Here is an 18638-nt window from a genome sequence, read left to right as displayed (position 1 = left end):
CAGGGAGGTGGTCCCCTGAAATTCAGTCCAGATGTGCTTCCCAAAACGAGCAACAATGGCCTCCCCAGGCAGATAAAAACAGCTGGTCCCACTAAACCTGGGTCAGAAATCAACAATTCATCCCCACTGTTTACTTCACCTTAGGAAGCCATTTAACCTCTTAACCCGTCCCACCCCTTCGTTTTCTCATTTTTTGAAAAAAATTCCCTGAGAGAGTTGCTGGGAGAATTAAGTAAGTTGCTCGTGATAGGAAGGTTGCATGTATTTATTGCTGCCTGCAAAACCTTTGTTGACTTGCACTGTTGAAAAGTGGTCATTTGTATTTATGCCAAATTATTTCAAATCATTTATGGATCTGGAAGTGTGATTCACGGCACTGGGCCAAGGCATTCCTGAATGTTGCTGTCTCTTGGCTGAGAGGCTTATTTAACTTATTGCAATTAGTAGGAAATTAGAATCATTTGATGATGAAGACTGAAAAAATATGGCCAGTCCTATGTGTGCACAAATGTTCGTTTCTGACTCAATTCTTTTATAAATATTTTTATTAAAATGGAGTTATAGTTAAAAATGTGAAAATTTACACTGGAATTTTACTACTTACTTCATCATTTAATTTCCCTGTAGATTTTTTAAAAAATCATTAATTTCCCAGCACCATTTCTCGTTAGGAGGTAGACGTTATAAAAAAACATGATTATTTTTATTAATGTCTGCTGTTTTTCCTTGAGAAATCAAACATGCTATAATTAAAGGAAGAGGAAAAGTGTTAATGGTTAAGCCAGTTAACCTGAGGAAAATGACTTCCCTGAGCTTCAGGTTCCTCATCTGTAAAATGGGATGATACCAACACTAGCAGACCTAGGGGCTCTTCCCATGTCCCTTGGCACTCATTGTTCCAACACAGTCAACAGCTCCACTACAGTCTAGGACTTTCCCTAGAGTTGCCCACAACTGTAACTTGCTTGATAATGTTCCCTTTACTAGGCCACCTTTCCTTCCCTTCTCATTTCTGTATTCCTCTACTGTTATTTCCTGGGGTTGCCTCCCAAACAAGTTACTGGCACTCAAATCCTTGTCTCAAAGCCTACTTTTAAAAGAACGCAAACTAAGATTAGCACTTTTCATAAGTGGCCCTAACAGAATCAGAAGTGAGCATTGAGAGAAAAAACATGGAAAGAGGCAGTCCCATGGCTCATCCTTTCTGAACTATCACATAAATGTCTTTGTTGTTACTATTCACAAAAGCCTGGCCAGTGGCCTCAAATCATGGGCTCTCCTGTCTACAAGGGACCTAGCCATTTAGCCCAAACTCTCAGGAGAGGCAGCTAAGGAAGTGACAACATCAAGACTGGGACCATATTTTCTGTGCCCCAGACCTCCCTCTTACTCCAGACCCCCACTTGGGGCCCTCCATCTGGACTTACTGAGAAAAGAGATACAAATCAATTCTTTAGAAGTTGGCATTCACAAAAGTCATTTTTCAAACCTGTCCTTGATATCACCTATTTTATTTGTGTTTGTTTCTTCTAAGAAAGTCTCATTGGAAAGGCCAATGTGTAGGAAAAACCTTTTAAAGCACGCTTTTGGTTGAAGAGAGGGGGGCCCTGGCATGTAGCTGACTCCCTCTCCACCTCATTCTCGGCAGGCACTTATGGCAAAACCCCAGGAGATTCAGGATGCTCAGTTTAAAAAACACTCATCTGGAGGACATATTGGCTGGTTTAAAGATCTGCTTCGCAATTAAGATGGCATCCATTTACATATTCTTATAGAGAATGTGTAGCAGTACAAGAAGATAAAAGAATTGAAATGAATGTACAGAGGCAACTCAAATGAAATAGATTTTCTTCCCAAAAGACAAAGGCAGATGCAAACTGGATGATGTAGCCAGTTCTTTTCATGCCTTAATTAAGTTACTACACTGGGAAAGTGGCTGAAAAGCCACTCTAGTATTTATTGATTAAGATCCCATTTAAACTCCACCTATTGACTTTCCAGCCTGTGTGGAAGGTCACAGAAGAATGACATTATCATCTGTGAGTATATTCCAAGCTCCTCTTGACTATGTGTTTCATATGTTCATAGACTTCTCTGTATTTCAGAGTGGCTAAAATGGGAAAAAAAAAAAAACTTGTTTCAAGATAGCCATTATGAGTCCATTGTTCATTAGTTGACTTGGTAACTTGCTTCCCTTTTCCCTTCCTTGATTGCATTTCCTTTTTCCCAGGAGGCAGAGGCTTGAGGAGAGGCATATGTCTGGCCCAGGAGGCCTGGGTTTTTTTTCCTCCTCCAGACTTTCTTTCAGTGACCTCAGTATCTGCCGAGAAGCACAGCCCTAGCCAGAAAGTCACAGCCATGTCCATTCACAACTGAAGTGGCCTTTGTTCAGAAAACAACCAGTCAGGAAAAATATAAATAGTAAAAGAGTAAGTCAAATGCCAGTTCCAAGGTGTGGAGAAGTGAGCTTCATAGCTGAATCCACCCCAGACTGCTGAGTTTTGTTAAAACCTCTTTCCCTCAGCTGACTGTTCCTTCCCCAGGTGCTTTGCCATTTCATCTGAGAACTGTCCGGACAAAGCAAATAATGGCTACTCTCCCCAGATGTAACCTCCCATCAGAACATGACATCACCAGTTGTTGACTATGACACATTTCCCTTTCTCAGCAGGCTGTTAAAAGGAACAGCCTGGGGGCGCCTGGGTGGCTCAGTCCTTAAGCGTCTGCCTTCGGCTCAGGTCATGATCCCAGGGTCCTGGGATCGAGCCCTGCATCGGGCTCCCTGCTCGGCGGGAAGCCCGCTTCTCCTTCTCCCACTCCCTCTGCTTGTGTTCCCTCTCTCGCTGTGTCTCTCTCTGTCAAATAAAGAAAATCTTTAAAAAAATAAAAAAATAAAAATAAAAGGAACAGCCTGGCAGGTACACTGTCCTGGAAAAAGGCCCCAATGTCACACACATTTGGCCCCCAACATCTGCAATACCCATAGTCTACTATGGTTAATAGTTGATCTTGCACCAAATCAGTGGGAGAGAGAGATCAAATGCAGAGTGAACCAACTCCAGGGAAAACAAACCGTGTCTACAAGGAACCCAGATGAGGTGAGATGTGGACCATTTACCCTAACACTTACCAGCTGAGTAATGTGCCACATTGAAATAATGTCAGGAAGCTGAGAATGTCCAATAATTTCATTAATTCATTATAGAGATTCTAGGAACTCTGTCTTAGCTCTGAATCACCCTGGTCTCCAGGACTCCAGTGTGAAAGCAAAACAGAGTAGAGAGAACATTATTTTAAGATGAAGCCTTAACTGAGGATGATGGACAAAATCAACCTTCTCACCTAACACTCTACCTTACATGTAGAAAATAAAAAAGATGCTTCTTACTAATGTCTCTATTTGTCTTTGCTTGGGTTCTCCCAGGAGCCAACTCTGGGAGAATTCAAGTGCAAAGAGTTTGAGAGATGATCCAATAGAAAGTGAGAATAAGGAAGGGAAGGCAGCTAATAAGGTTGTGAAACAAGTGAGTTATCCATGTGCATAACTGGAGCTCAGTCCAGGGGTGAATTCTAGAAGTTTCCCAACCATAGTCACTGCAGATGCTTTTAGGAAGCATTAATCCTCAGGCACTTCCAGCCCCCTCCACATCTCAAAAGAGAACTCCTCCAAGGTACCTGATCCTCACTGAACTCTTTTCTTTTTTCTGACACATACTTGACTTAATTGCATGGACATTTTAATCTAACAAATATATATTGCCCACCTGGCTTAAGAACTACAAAGAAATGGAACAAAATCAAGAAAAAGTCTCCCTTAAGGAGACTATAACTTGGAGGGGAAATGATATATACAAATAACTATAATACAATAATACAATACAAACAATAATTCATTTACCCAGTATCTGTTAAGTGTCCCTTGTGTGCTAGGGAATCTTGGAGGGAAGGGAACCTTATTTATTAAGGTTCTAGGGAGTGTTGGGAATTGCTTTAAGAAGGGAAGACTTTCGAAGAGGAAAGTGACATTTGAGCTATATTTCAGGACTGCTAAGACATTTAAAGCACTAAGAGATAATATCCTCCAAGGAGCTCATCAGAAACCATTAGTGAGCACATATTCTGGGTCTGCCTTTATGCTAGACACTGGAAGAGATATAAATGAAAGTAAGGTTTGGTCCTGGCACTTAGAAAGCCAACATTGAGTCTGACCATGGAACATAACATTCTGGTTAAGAATCTAGAACATTTTGCCCCCTTTGCCTTATGGTCAAGAACCATTGTAAAGGGTCTCCTCTGTTAGAGCAATATGACAATGCACTAATAAATGCAACAAACTGTTCCCATCCCTCTGAGAACCTCTAATCCTTAACAATATATCAGTACCTACATAACTCTGATGTAAAGACTCCAAGCCTGTGTTTAAGAGCTCAAGGTTCTAGGGTAAAGAAGATACATACAGTTGACCCTTGAAAGACACGGGTTTGAACTGTGTGGGTCCACTTGTTCAGGGATTTTTTTTTTCAATAAATACAATACAGTTCTGTAAAACAAACAAACAAACAAAAACAAACAAACAAAGAGATTAAGATTCTAATATGGATTCTGTCCTTACCTTGCCACATCCATTTTAAAGGACTGTAGATTAATCTAATTGGGACAGAGCTTGTTTGTTTATCTGTCATGTTAAATACAAAAACTTTGTCTTACTTACCAAACAGAACAGTGAGGCGTAAATAAACTCACAGATGTGAGAACACTTTGATAAAGGGAAAGTGTTAACTCAAAGTTAGGTGTTATCATTAAGAACTTTCACACAAGCCATATCAAGAAGTTCAACTGAGTGCAAGAGAAATTTCAGGGACACAGAAAGCCATGACAGCTGGGTGAGAGGTTCATCTGCAGAGGCTTTTGAGACGAGCATGTGGTCATTCCATGGACATTATCACACAATATAGTGGACCTGAATTTTATATACTTATGGCAATAGAACAGATTTGCAATGGAGATGGAATAAGAACCTGTAACATGGACTCCAGGGTTGAAAAATAAACAGATAAAGAAACCAGCCAAGTTCATATACTCTACAAAAGCAGTTAGTTGGCAAGTGTCATAGGAAAGTTTGTACCCAAGCAAAGTTTCTTGGAAAAGGGACCTTTCATAGATGACTTCTGAAAGCAGACAAACAGATTTTGGTGAGCCATGGGATAGTCAAGCCATCTGCACTTACTTTCTCTGAGCTGGCCTAGCAGAAGTCATGCAAGGGTTACAGCAACATGAACCAAGGGAATAGCTTTTCTGTGCTGTGCTTGGAAGTGATTTGGGAGGTGTTAAGCCATTGGACCAGTCGCATTCCAACATGCTCTGGTATCATGACATGAAGAGTGGGGATTGAATTATGAAGAATGGATTCTTAACCACCTAATCCCAGTGACATCTGAGCATTTGAGGGCCAGATCCTGCCTAATTGGCATTTGGCTCCACAGAATGAGGCTGGTGGCCATGCTAGCTGGCAGACATATTGTCCAGTTTGCCCATCTCCCCTGTGTAAGGGCTGTGAAAGATGTTATCTGCATGTGTTTGGCTATTTTTATTTTTTTTTAAGCTAACCTGTATGTTATTTATTTATTTATTTATTTATTTATTTATTTATTTAATTTATTTATTTTTGCCTAACCCACAAAATAATGTCACATCTTCTGTTTAGCATTTCTCTGGTCCTCACGTTGGCATCACAGGTTTCCTGCTGTATTTTATTTTTCTTCCCTAAAGTTAGACTCATGAATTGGAGAATAAAAATGCTAGAGGACACCTTTAAATCACTTGCAGAGATTAGAATGTAAATGAAGTCTGGAAAAGAATTTTAGACCTTGATAAACAATTGAGAATCAAAGAGCTAATCCTCCTGCCTCTGCCACATGGGTCACTTGTCCTGCCTGAGCCCAGCTTCTTTTAACAGATTAAAGTCATATGTTTTAGAGAGATAAGTAAATCATGGAAGAAAAAAAAAAAAAAAACTCTTCCTCGGTCACATTCAGGGCTATTTTTAGGACTAATCCAAGGGTGTCCAGATTAAAGCTAACTGTCATGGAGGCAAGACCCTCTCCTTTTCATCATCTGTGTCCCTCATTCAGACCAGTGCTGGGAAAATTATGTGGATAAACAGCATCAGTCGTACTCACCACCATCTGTCTCTCTCCATTGCCCCACCATGAGCTCCAGATCCAGCACTCACGCTGTGTATCCCTGTGACCTCAAACAAGCTACTTACCTCCCTAAGCTTCAGTTTGTTCAACTGAAAATGGGATGGGATTTTTCTCATAGGATTTCTGTGCCTAGCACATGGTCAGTGCTCAAGTGAGGGTAGCTCCTTTTCCAATGATTATGATGATGATGGTGATGATTATTGTCATTATTTACCTTCTCCCAGATTACGTATGGTGTCTTCTACAGCAGGATAGCATAGTTGTTAATAGCACGGAACACAAAGCCTGACTACATGGATTCCAATCCCATTTTAACCACTTGTAAGCTGTGTGACATTAGGCAAGCTACGTGCCTCAGGTTTCTCATCGATAAATTAGACATAAAAGTATTACCCACTTCACAGAGTTATCATGAGGATGAAATGAGTTAATATTTGCATACACTAAACAGTATAGAAAGTTTTGTGAAATAATATGCTGGAAATAGATTCAATTCAAGAAGCTCTTCAAAGGCTGGTTCTTTTTCTTCCTTCCGTATCCTGCTTGCACTTATATAAAATATTTCCTTTCAAGTCAGAATCCATTAGGAAAAAAAAAATTTTTTTTTTTGTAAATACAGCCATTACATTTTCTTTCCTTGAAGCTCCATGGCATAATTTTTTTCTTGAGCCCTTTGCTGCCGTCACCTTCCATCTGCTTTTAGGACGAGCTCAGGAACAGTTCCATGGCAGTGCTTTGATGCCATGATGGGGTCATTGCCAAGGTAACCATCCTGGTAAAAAACACAAACTCAACAGCAAAGAGCCTGACGGTGGGACTTTCATGGCACCTTAGTAATGTGCCATGAATTCTATTTAGAGATCAGCTTTTGAGCATGCCCTGCTGTACTTTTTTCTTCCCCTGGTCATGCAGCTCCTAAAACGTATCTTGAGAAAGTATGGGGCTTAGGACTCACCACCAGGCTCAGCAGTCTTGGTGTGCAGAAGAACATTAGCTTGTGTTACCTGACCTTATCAAAAGTCACTTTCGTAAGCTTGTAGGTAGAAGATGAGGGCCTATGGATTTATTTCAGATATACTTCTTACTTGTGAATTTAAAAAGAAATTCTACCAGAGCTGAACAAAGAAGCTAAGAGAGGGCATTGACAGGGCGGGTAACTGGTCATTGCAATGTAATGACAATCAACTCTTCTACTGTTTTAAGAATTGATTTGCCCTATTCTGGATTATCCTAGTCCCCTCTTTCTGGTCTCTTTTGATGGCTTCAGACATTTAATGCTATCTGATTAGTGCTTCTGCCAGGGGCTAGTCGGAGGGAAGGAATAAAAATAAAACTGTTCTGCCTTTTCTGGCCACTGGGGAATATCAGAGCTTAGAACTTTCTGGAACATCTCCAGGGAAAGGAGTCACAGCCTTCTCACTTCAGGACATCATACTTGTCTGAAAATTCCCCTAGACTTGGGACAATGAAGTCTTAGGCGAAGAGTGCCCTCAGAACCAGGAAGAAAAGATGTCCTTTAGTTCTCCCTTCTCTGCCACCCCTCCCTTCCCTGAGGCGAAGTTAGAACATTTTGTTGCCATGTGTACTGGAGAAGGGTGAGAGGACTTGGAAAGGAAGAGAGGAAATCTCTCATCTGTTAAATACTCCCAACTACCCCAGAATTGAATGTGCAATTTATTTCAGCTGCCTTAGAATTTAGTTCCAGAAGTCTCCTTAAATATTTTTTTTTAGATTTAATCAAATAATTTCTCAGGTAGTGCTTTGAACTCAAATTGTAATCTTACATGAGAGACTTGGGAAATAGAATTACATTAAATCAAATTAAATCTGGTTGTATTTTCTTCTGACTGAATGAAATCATGAGGGACACATCCCAGGACCACCATAAGGGGAGTTGGACAATTCACTGGTACTCATAAAATGAAAGGCCAGCTTGTCTCTGTCATGACTTCCTTAGAAACGTGTGGACATTGACACACACTCCCATACCTGTTCCACACCAGCAGCCTTGTGAGGTTGGCAAAAGAAACCAAGGGGACCAAGCACCTTTCCAGCTGGTAAGTACCTGAGAGCTCAAACTGCTTCTGTGACTCTGACTGCGCTCTACCTGGGAAAAACCTGGCCGACAAATGACCCATCTAGGGCTCTCTGTGATGAGATATTAGTCACTGCTTACTCTTCACTAGAAAGACATAAATAATAGAAAACCAAGGAGACCCATGAGAAGTCTCTGACCAGCCAAAGTAGGTCTATGACAGAAGAGCTTCAGTTCCTCCCATCTGATTCAATTTTACCTAAAAATAATAGGATCAAGCAATAAAGCATGTGAAATCTGAATTTTTAAACTTAAAAACTCTGCAGTCTGGTGTAGTAGAAAAATCATGGAATATCAGGAGAAATATTATGGTCTGAATATATTCATCTAAATTAAATTCTCTTTAAACCAACTAAAATTGCATTAAAGGAAATATTTTTTAAGGGCATAATCTGGCAAGGGTGGAAACAACAGGTTAAGGGACAATAATTACACAATGTTGGCAGCTAGCTATATGCTTACAGCTCTAACAGTTTTAACAAAACTGATCATTCATCTGCTATGTGAAAAGCTGGGGACCAATCTGAGTTATTCCATGAACCCTTAAAACTCTTAAAATTTGATGATCTTAGGGTCATCTGGAAGTGGGTTTAGAGGTACAGCCTAAAATAAGGAGGACTAGTTGACTATTGTTTAAGGAATAGTCAGAACTCCCACCTGGATAACGACTAAAGGTTTACTCTCTGGAGATTAGAATAAAGAGGGTCTGAAGATGACACAGTCCCAAGTGAAGGCAGGGCTACTCTCTGGAGATAAGAATACAGAGCGTCTGAAGATGACACAGTCCCAAGTGAAGGCAGGGCTATCACACTGAAAGCAAGGAAATAAAGTTACATATTTTATGTATGCATAAACGTACTGAGTGCTGAGTCCTCCATCCTTCTTTCCCCATGGGCTCTGGAATGCTGGCCTCCAGGCCTGCACTCTCCTGGCAAGTGATTAAATAGATATTCTCTCAGGACTCTGATCAGCCCAAGATGGAAGACCTAAATGTACTGACATTAGGGGTTGCTCCAAAGAGACAAAGACTGATCCCTCTACAATCACAATTTATTTTCAATTTATAGTCAGTTATCCAGATGCATTCAAAAATACAATCAAACTTTTTAGCTTACCAATTTGAAATATGAACAGAAAACTAAAAATTACTAGACATATGAGAAAAACCTTTTTTTTTTTTTAAGTAGAAATAAGGAAGGGTACCTGGGTGGCTCAGTCAGTTAAGGCTGTGCCTTCAGCTCAGGTCATGATCCTGGAGTCTTGGGATTGAGCCCCATGTCCCACTCCCTGCTCAGCAGGGAATCTGTTTCTCCCTCTCCCTCTCCCCTTCCCCCTGCTCCTTCTCCCTCTCTCTCTCTCTCTCTCTCGCTCACACTCTCTCTCTCTCAAATAAATAAATATTTAAAAAGAAAAGTAGAAATAAGGAAAATATTAACTTTGGACAAAACAAAGGTTATGTAGTGAGAAGAAAAACTTTAAATATACATATATTATTTATATCCTTAGAAAGATAACAGAACATCTTGCACTATTGAAAAAGAACACAATGCTATTTTTTAAAGAAATGTCAGAGAACACAAACTATCTCTTAGATATTGAAAAAAAAGCAGGAGAAACAAAACACTAAAAGAAGTGTTGGGAAAAAAGCTGAGGAAATCTCCCAGAAAGTAGAACAAAGAAATAAAATTAAAAATAGGAGAGAGGATATATTAAAATGCAAAATTTGCCCAAATAATGTTCCAGAAAGAGAGAAAAGAGGTAATTATCATAAAGATAATTCATGAAATCCTTCAAATAAAAGGACAATAGCTTTCATACTAAAAGGGGTCAAAGAGTGCCCAGCACAGAAGATAAAGATAAACCTATACAAAGCACAGTGTTGCAAAATTTCAGGAAACTGGGACTTAATAAGAGACTAGAAACTTCCAGAAATTTTTTTTAAATAGGACACATAACTGTTTTAAGGATGGTAATCAGTAAGTCTTCAAACCTCTTTTTTTTTTAAAGATTTTATTTATTTATTTGAGAGAGAGAGAATGAGAGACAGAGAGCATGAGAAGGAAGAGGGTCAGAGGGAGAGTCAGACCCCCCGCCGAGCAGGGAGCCTGATGCGGGGGTTGATCCCAAGACCCTGGGATCATGCCCTGAGCACTTTTTTTTTTAACATGAAAAATTCACTCTTTTATTTTGAGAAAAAAGTTAACTTTTCATACTAACAGAACAAGATTAAAGGTAAATTTCTTAAACATTATCCAGAAAAATAACAAGATTTATGGTACACTTCTGGCCCTAATATACACAAAAGGCCATAGCCATGTCTATTCCGCAGGTGCAGCTTCGGTGCTCTCCTGTTCAGGGGCAGGCTCATTGCCAGCTTCTTTTCCTTCTTTGCTTCTCTTAGATTTTTTGTGCTTGTGTCTCCTGTGACTGTCTCCTTCTTCACTTTCATGGCAATGTCTACTATTACTTTGAGATGACTTGTGTCTGGTTTCCTCTTTCTCTCTGTGTCGTCTTTCTCTGTGTCGTTCTTCTTTCTCTCGACTTGCTCTGTGGTGCTCATAACCTCTTTCTGCATACTCCCTGTATCTGTATCATTCTTTGTCACTGTTAAAAACACTTGGTGTAGGACTGTGATCACGCTCCCGCTCTCCCTTTCTGGTGCATTCCCTTTCTCTGTCCCGATCATGGTCTCGTTCGGGACAGTCGCTCAACCAACTGAGCCACCCAGGCACCCCGTCTTCAAACCTCTTAATAGCCACACTAGAAGCTAAAAGACAATGAAGCAAATTTTCCCACAAAAATTTAAAAGAAATTTTTTTCCAACCTAAAATATTATACCCAGCTAAACTAGTAATCAAGTGTGCATATCAATGAAGCCATTTTAGGCATACAAGGCTCAAAAAATTTCACACTCATGAACCCTTTCTCAGGAATCTACTGACAAATGAGATGTCATCAGGAATCTACTGACAAATGAGATGTCATCAGGAATCTACTGACAAATGAGATGTCATCAGGAATCTAATGACAAATGCAAAGGCTCAGCAGGGAGTCTGCTTCTTCCGGTCTTCTACCAGAAGACATGGTATACAAAAAATAAAAGAATTTCAAGTCATAAGACTCCAAAAAAGACTTCTTCAGGAAAGTGAAACTGGGAGAACATGTGTTGTGTTTGAACATATTACAAAGAACTTCAGATAACTGGTGGAGCATTTGAAGTTGGATTCGAGATATGTACAAAGAAATTAAGCAAATGACAAAACAAGACAATTATCAACTACAGGGAAAATTTTAAATTGTGCATGGAAAGAAAAATAATTGTTGGTTTACTATGTGACTCAGCCCTGAATAGAATACATAGTCATGATAATGTAAGCACTGAATACTGATCTAACTAAATTACAATGTAACTATCTCAGAAGGGTGAGAAGAATGTGTACATATGCTGTGGGGTGGAGAGAAGAAAGAGCAATACCCTCATCTCCCATGGTGGGAAGTCAAAAAATAGTACTACAAGCATATTATTTTGAGGTATAGGGTAAATACCAAAAGTATTAACTAAAAGATTTGGAAGCATTTGCTTCTAATCAAGGGGAAATGAGGAAGCTTGTTTCTACTATCCATCATAGTAGAAGTGGTTCTGGACAGCAGCTATGAAAGAGATCTAAATTTAGAAAACAACCCTTGCCTATTGCTTGTGGACCATATTGTTTTCCCCTAGACATCTCCTGCATTAGTGTCTGTACATCAGAAGCAAATCAGTGGGGTGGCTTCTTAACTGTACCTTTGCCACTCCACCAACTGGCCACACTCAGCCTCTCCTTACTCCTTCCTTCCCAATTCAGTCCATCAGCAATTAAAATCAGCCAATTCTCCTCTATCTCTGGCCAGACTTGGGCAGCAAAATGGTAAAAGAGAAAATGGAGCAGAACTGGACCAAAATGAGTTGGACCAGAAGGTGCTTATGTTGCCAACATGAAATTAGTGAGTTTGTCTGCTAAATGAGATTCCAAATTCTTTAGCGACATGTACATTAGGACATTACCCTAAGTGAATAGAAACCTGAACTGCACATCAAAGGGCATCAAAAAGGAATTGTACATGCTATTTTTTTTTAAGTCTTGAAGGTCAGGAGACTGACACAGAGTTAGACCCTCACTAAAAATGTGTGTTGGGTCCCCCAACTTCAGGGGCAGGTTAAGGTCAAGATTTCTTGTTCTTCCTGAAGAGACTTGATCTGAAACATCTTTTCTTTGATGCCTGGAACAGGAGTTCAAGGGAGAAAGTTCTGTTGATCTAGCTTTCTAGAAGCCAGTAGATAAAGGGTCAGGACCTGAGAAGGTGAGAGAACCAGTCCACCAAGCTCTTGATAGGTCATTCTTCTGTTCTAGTCTCCAGAACTCCCTTTTGTGGACACATATCCTCCTTACTCTTAACTGTTCCCAAAAGCCATGGGATGGCCCCAGGTTTAGAGAAGGCATCAGAGTAGCTCTTACCTCGAAAATATACAAGAGCCTTTGCATGCACTTGTAAGCATGAGATAAATCCAGCTGAGGGTCACTGGACACATCACATGGTCTTAAAGCATCCCTGGAAGGTCTCATTTTGTCACAACAGAATTTCAAGACACTAGAGGATTCTCAGTCATTGTCTGCCCCATGGGAGGGAGGGAAGCAGAAGGAGGCAGAGGTACTGTTGCTGGCCATGGCATTTGTGCAACACTGCATGACAGTTTCTTTGCAGCAAAGATATTGCTGAAAAATTATGAGATATATGAATGGCCCTTGGGGACCATCGTTTTGTCATGCCACTTGCCTCTTTTATCTCTTTCAAGGTCGTTTCTCCCCACTGAAGTCAGATCTTTCCACTCTTGCCTCACCAGTTTCCTTTCTCACTGATCACCAGAACTTCTGAACAGAAAAGTGTCATAGAGCAGCGTTTTCCTATTCCTTAAGGGAGTTCTATTTTTCCTACTTTAGTAGGTGCCATTATATGAGTGACATGACCAATTAGAAACGTACCAGTCTTTTTTTAAGAAAATATGTAAGGGGCTTTATTTGTAGCCTTTGTAAGCTGGCCTTATCCTTCTGGACTTCTCTTCTTGATTTTATTCCAGAAAATTGTGGCACTGCTTTTAGTTGTGGTTTGATGTTTCCTAATGTCATCCTAATATAGGACAGTTTGTTTTAATTTAGCTAGTAGTAATCATCCCTAATATATTAAACTACTTGAACTCACTGAAGTTGAGAGGGAGAAGAGACTTAAGAGCCCATATAGTTTACCCAGGCTGTGGTTGAGGAATTTGTCCCTGATCAGTTACCGCTGACAGAAATGGAAGCTAGATTTCTTGCTCTGTTACTAATTTGTTTAGAAAAGCAATGTTTCCTACCTTAATTCTCAAGATTTTTCATTTTTCTATGCTCCTCAGTGGACCAGGAAAAAAAATTGTAAGCAGTTTTGCAAAAACAGTACAATGTTGATGGAGAAAGGACTGATACATTTAAGTCAACAGCAATAGCAATAATCCAGCTGTAGGTTATATGCAACAAAGGAAAATCCTCTAAGAGTCTGCTTTCTGTCCCAAAGCCAGTCAGAACTATTTTTTAAGCCAATTCATTATGCCAAAAAAATCTGCATTTTGCAAATGTACTCCTGACCCTCACGACTTATAAGCCTACTACTCCTTATCCTTACTGTTTCATTGATTTTCTTGAAATGCCTAGTCATTTGATGTATCAAAAGCCTTGCATATTGGCTCCTTTATTAACAAATCCAAACTTTGGGGTTGAAAAGTTGCTCCCAGGTGGCTGCTTACCTGCAGTCTGCAATCATATTCTGAACTGTCCTCCAAACTCTTGCATTGTTCTTATTCAAAGTTAGGTAAATTCCTTCACTGAGGATTTTTTAATTATTTGATATAATTAATTGTAAATAGCCCTCACAAATACTAAGTCACTCAACTCTTATTATTTTTTTATTCATTTCAATCTAAACTAAAAAATTATGTTAAAATCAACTCCTATGAAATAGTAAAGGTAGGGATGATAACCAAAGGTTATGTTTAATTGACCTATAGAACATTAACCAGCTTTATATTCAATTTAGCAATATTTTTATAGATTTGAGGGTTTTTGTTTGGATACTATGCTGACACACACATACGTATGCCTTAGTGTCTCATAGCCCTCTTTGAAATAGCTTTGTCATCTTCCTGGTTTTCTCATTAATGAATTAAATATAAGTGTGACACATGTTCGTCAGCATATTGTAAAGTATAACTTGACCTTAATTATAATATCCTCGTTTGAGAAAAACAAATACATAGCTTATACACCCCCCACTTCCCTGTCCTGCACCCATAAAACACATCAAAATTAATCATAAGCGTGGCTCAGAGTTTTTCTCAGTGTAAGTCCCCAGAGGGCACTAGACACAATAAATGAGCATTGATGCTAAAGTTAACATTAGTCATCCTCACCATATTGGCATGTTTTGTTTTAATTGCTCTCTAAAGTTGCTGATCGGACCATAGGATATTTATTCCTGCAAGATAACAGACATGACAGCCTGAGTGTCACCAGCACCATAAAAACAGTTGGTTTCGTCCCACAATATTTTATTGCTGTCGGTTCTATGCCTTCAGAAGGAGCATACACTTGTGAGTTTTCCACACTCCACAGCTCCCTGGTGTGCTCATTATTCCATCAGTCACATTACTTTTTCTTTGCTGGCCCCTAAAGACACTTGTCTTTACTGTCTGCCCTCTAAGAAATAACTGGAGTTAGAGACTGAGCTGGATGAAATTGTCATTTGCATAGGTTAAAAATGCCAAAATTAGCAGGGCGCCTGGGTGGCTCAGTCGTTGAGCGTCTGCCTTTGGCTCAGGTCATGATCCCAGGGTCCTGGGATCGAGCCCCGCATCGGGCTCCCTGCTCCGCGGGAGGCCTGCTTCTCCCTCTCCCACTCCCCCTGCTTGTGTTCCTGCTCTCGCTATCTCTCTCTTTCTGTCAAATAAATAAATAAATAAATAAATAAATGCCAAAATTAGCAATTTCATATGATTTGACCTGATCAGATCAAAGAATCAAAATGATGCTCTTCTTGGGATCTTCCAGTTTGAAATGAATTTATTTCCTATTTTGAATCACCAATCAGCCAAAAAAAAAAAAAAGGACTGATTTAACACCTACTGTGCACAAAGCATTGTGGTAGATTCCAGGGATGACAAAGATATAAGTGCGCACCCTGCTTTGGAGGAGTTCACGCCTGGTTTGCAAGGCATGAATGATCTTATCTTCTATGAGATTGTGAGCTCTATGAAGGCAGAGGCTGTGATTCACTGTACTTTATTTTTCTGTGGACTCATCACATGGCAGATGTTCAATGAACCTTTGTTAAACAAGACAGTAGCGAAGTGGAAGGTAATGAGAGAAGCAAGAAGGAAAGGAAAGAAGGAGGGAGGAATGGGCACTAGTTAGAGAAGCTGCCAAGATGGATGTGTCACAGAAAAAAGGAAGACTATGAAAAAATTAGTTTTTTAAAAATTTATTTCTAATGAGTTTTATACTCCAAAATAGTTTTTAAAGCCATCTATTGAAATACCTTTGACTCTAAGTGGCATTGATTTTGGTTTGTTTCCAAAATGAAACCAGTCTGAAAGGATATATGCATTTCACCATAAATGAATTTTAAAACAAAGGCTTCAAGCACAGTAACCAAAGTGTTCTCATCAATGGTAGAGTGTTCGGAACAATCACTTTGTTAAGTGATGGTGATTTATTTGGAGGTACAAACTATGGCATCTATTAAAAATTCACACAAACAAGGGTGCTTCGTGGGTTCGGTCACTGGGGCATGTGGCACTCAATCTCAGGGGTGAGTTTGAGCCCCACATTGGGTATAGAGATTACTTAAAAATAAAATCTTTAAAAAAAATTCACACAAACATAGCAGTATGAGGACCTTTATGTCCCGTTTCTTATTTCTAATGCATGAGACCTTCTTAACACTTTTTCCTTTTGTGATTATTGAAATTATCAAGGTATATGTTAGAGCTGACTTTTAAGAAGTTCATAGTCAAATTATTATTCCTATTTCCATTTGTTTAGGAAGATTTTTCTTTTTATAAAACCCAGCTCCACTCATCAAGACCCAATGACCAAATGTATTTTTTTAGTTTACTTATTCCTGGAAAATATTAAAGGCAATTTAGCTATAACGTTTCCAGAATTGGGAAAAATATTCATCAGTTATTTTGAGAAATTTATTGCATGTAAAAATATTTACAGGGGCCCCTGCTCAGCCAGTTGTGTCCGACTCTTGATTTCGGCTTGCGCTATGATCTTGGGGGTCCCAGGACTGAGCCCCACATTGGGCTCCCTGCTCAGCGGGAAGCCTGCTTCTCCCTCTCCCACTCCCCCTGCTTGTGTTCGCTCTCTTGCTGTCTCTCTCTGTCAAATAAGTAAATAAAATCTTAAAAAAATACAAACATTATAGATTACATGACAATTTTTATCATATATAGTTCTGCTAATACAAAGGTTACTAATCTAATTAAGGTTAATCTAATAAAGTTACTAAATGATTGCACCTTCATAAAAAAATTACACACACACACGCATTTTTTTTTTCCTGGAAGTATACACACCAAGATTGTAACAGCACCTAGGTCTGAAGAAAGAGTTAGGCATGTTTAGAAAAGTTTTAGTTTTCCTTTCTGTTCATCTCATTGCCTAATTTTTTTTCAGTGAACATATAACACTATTATGTTAATACAGAACTCTTTCAACAAGAAGAAAGAAATGCTACCTTCCAGGGTTTACAAGTAACATCTCCACTGCTCACAAATGTGCTGGAGTTTTTGAGGCTCTGAATGTTAAGGATGAAGAAACAAACTGTGGTAATGGATCAAAATAGTGAGGATGGCCTCTCTGGGCATTCCATAAAGATTACTGCGATAAAGATAAAGGATTATCTCAATATGTAGCATTAGTCACTTCAGAAATGTTACAACAAAAGCAAAAATTCTAAATAGGAGCCAAGTAAACTAAAGTGTGAGTCATATTTCTTCCATTTGAAGTAAAGTCATTCTAAATACGAAATTTAAAGACCTCCTTGTTTATGAGCGTTTGATTTTTTATTTCTAGGACAGACTCATTTGTGGTCATCTGTAGTTCCTGTTTCAGAGAAAAAGATCATTAATTGAAAACACTTCCGCTTCATTTTAAATAATAAAACCACTCGTGAATAACTTTTTTTATTATAAAAGGAACATATAGGGGGCACCTGAGTGGCTCTGTCGGTTAAGCGTCTTCCTTTGGCTCAGGTCATGATCCCAGAGTCCTGGGATAGAGCCCCGCATCGGGCTCCCTGTTCATCAAGGGAGTCTGCTTCTCCCTCTCCCTCTGCCCCTCACCCTCCTCCTGCTCATGCTCTCTTTTGCTGTCTCTCTCTGATAAAGATAGATTTTCCTAAAATCTTTAAAAAAAAAAAAAAGTAATATATATACAAAACAGAAAATTTGGAAATTCACTCCTAATTTTATTACCCAGAGATAAGCACTAATAACATTTAATGTCCATCCATAAAGTTGATAACCATTTTTAATTTAAAAACAAGAGATTGGTGGTTAGGTATTTAAATCCTCTGAATGTCAGTGAGGTTCATGTAAATACATTTTTCTCCAGTATCTGTGGCATTGGGAGATAATTGTTGTGAAATAACATAATCCTTGACTATTATTATCCATGTTAAAATGCAACTGTGGCTATGGTCTTCTACTTTGGATGCACCAGAGTTTTCTGGAAAAAAAAAAAAAAAGTTCAAGCAGCATGATACCAGCAACCCATAGAATGGACTCATTCACATTCTTCTTAACTCTTCATTTCCTCCAGGACAGATATCAGTGGATGGCTTTATGCGCTATCTGAGTGGAGAAGAAAATGGAGTTGTTTCGCCTGAGAAACTGGATTTGAATGAAGATATGTCTCAGCCCCTTTCTCACTATTTCATCAATTCCTCACACAACACCTACCTCACAGGTACGAATTCATAGTTCTCTGACAATGACTTTAGCCAGTCTCACCAAATTTCACCAACCTCTACCTTCAGAAGGGAAGGTGTGTTTTCTTTCATTTCCTATGAATGCCTCTGAGAACTGAGCTCTGGGACCAGAGGTTCTGCCTGTAAGAGGCAATATCACTTCTTCACAACATATCTCTTCCCCAGTTTTTAAGTCTTCTGAAATGTATCATATCTGGTATCTTTGGGCCAATGGAATTTTTGTGTAACTGAATTTCTTCAGTGAACTTGGCAATACTACCTAGTTCTCTGGACTGTGT

General features: G+C 39.3%; 1 protein-coding gene across 1 annotated transcript in view; it reads left to right on the top strand.

The window, feature by feature from the left end:
- Positions 1-18638, top strand: part of PLCB1 (phospholipase C beta 1) — a 679194-nt gene that overhangs the window by 477313 nt on the left and 183243 nt on the right. Inside the window, exon 10 of the mRNA XM_021688914.1 lies at positions 18192-18338. Coding sequence (XP_021544589.1) covers positions 18192-18338 — 147 coding nt within the window. The remainder of the gene's footprint in view (positions 1-18191; positions 18339-18638) is intronic.

The sequence above is a fragment of the Neomonachus schauinslandi genome, chromosome 10 (genome assembly GCF_002201575.2).
Source record: "Neomonachus schauinslandi chromosome 10, ASM220157v2, whole genome shotgun sequence".
NCBI classification, from domain to species: domain Eukaryota; kingdom Metazoa; phylum Chordata; class Mammalia; order Carnivora; family Phocidae; genus Neomonachus; species Neomonachus schauinslandi.
This window is presented reverse-complemented; position numbering and strand designations above follow the sequence as displayed.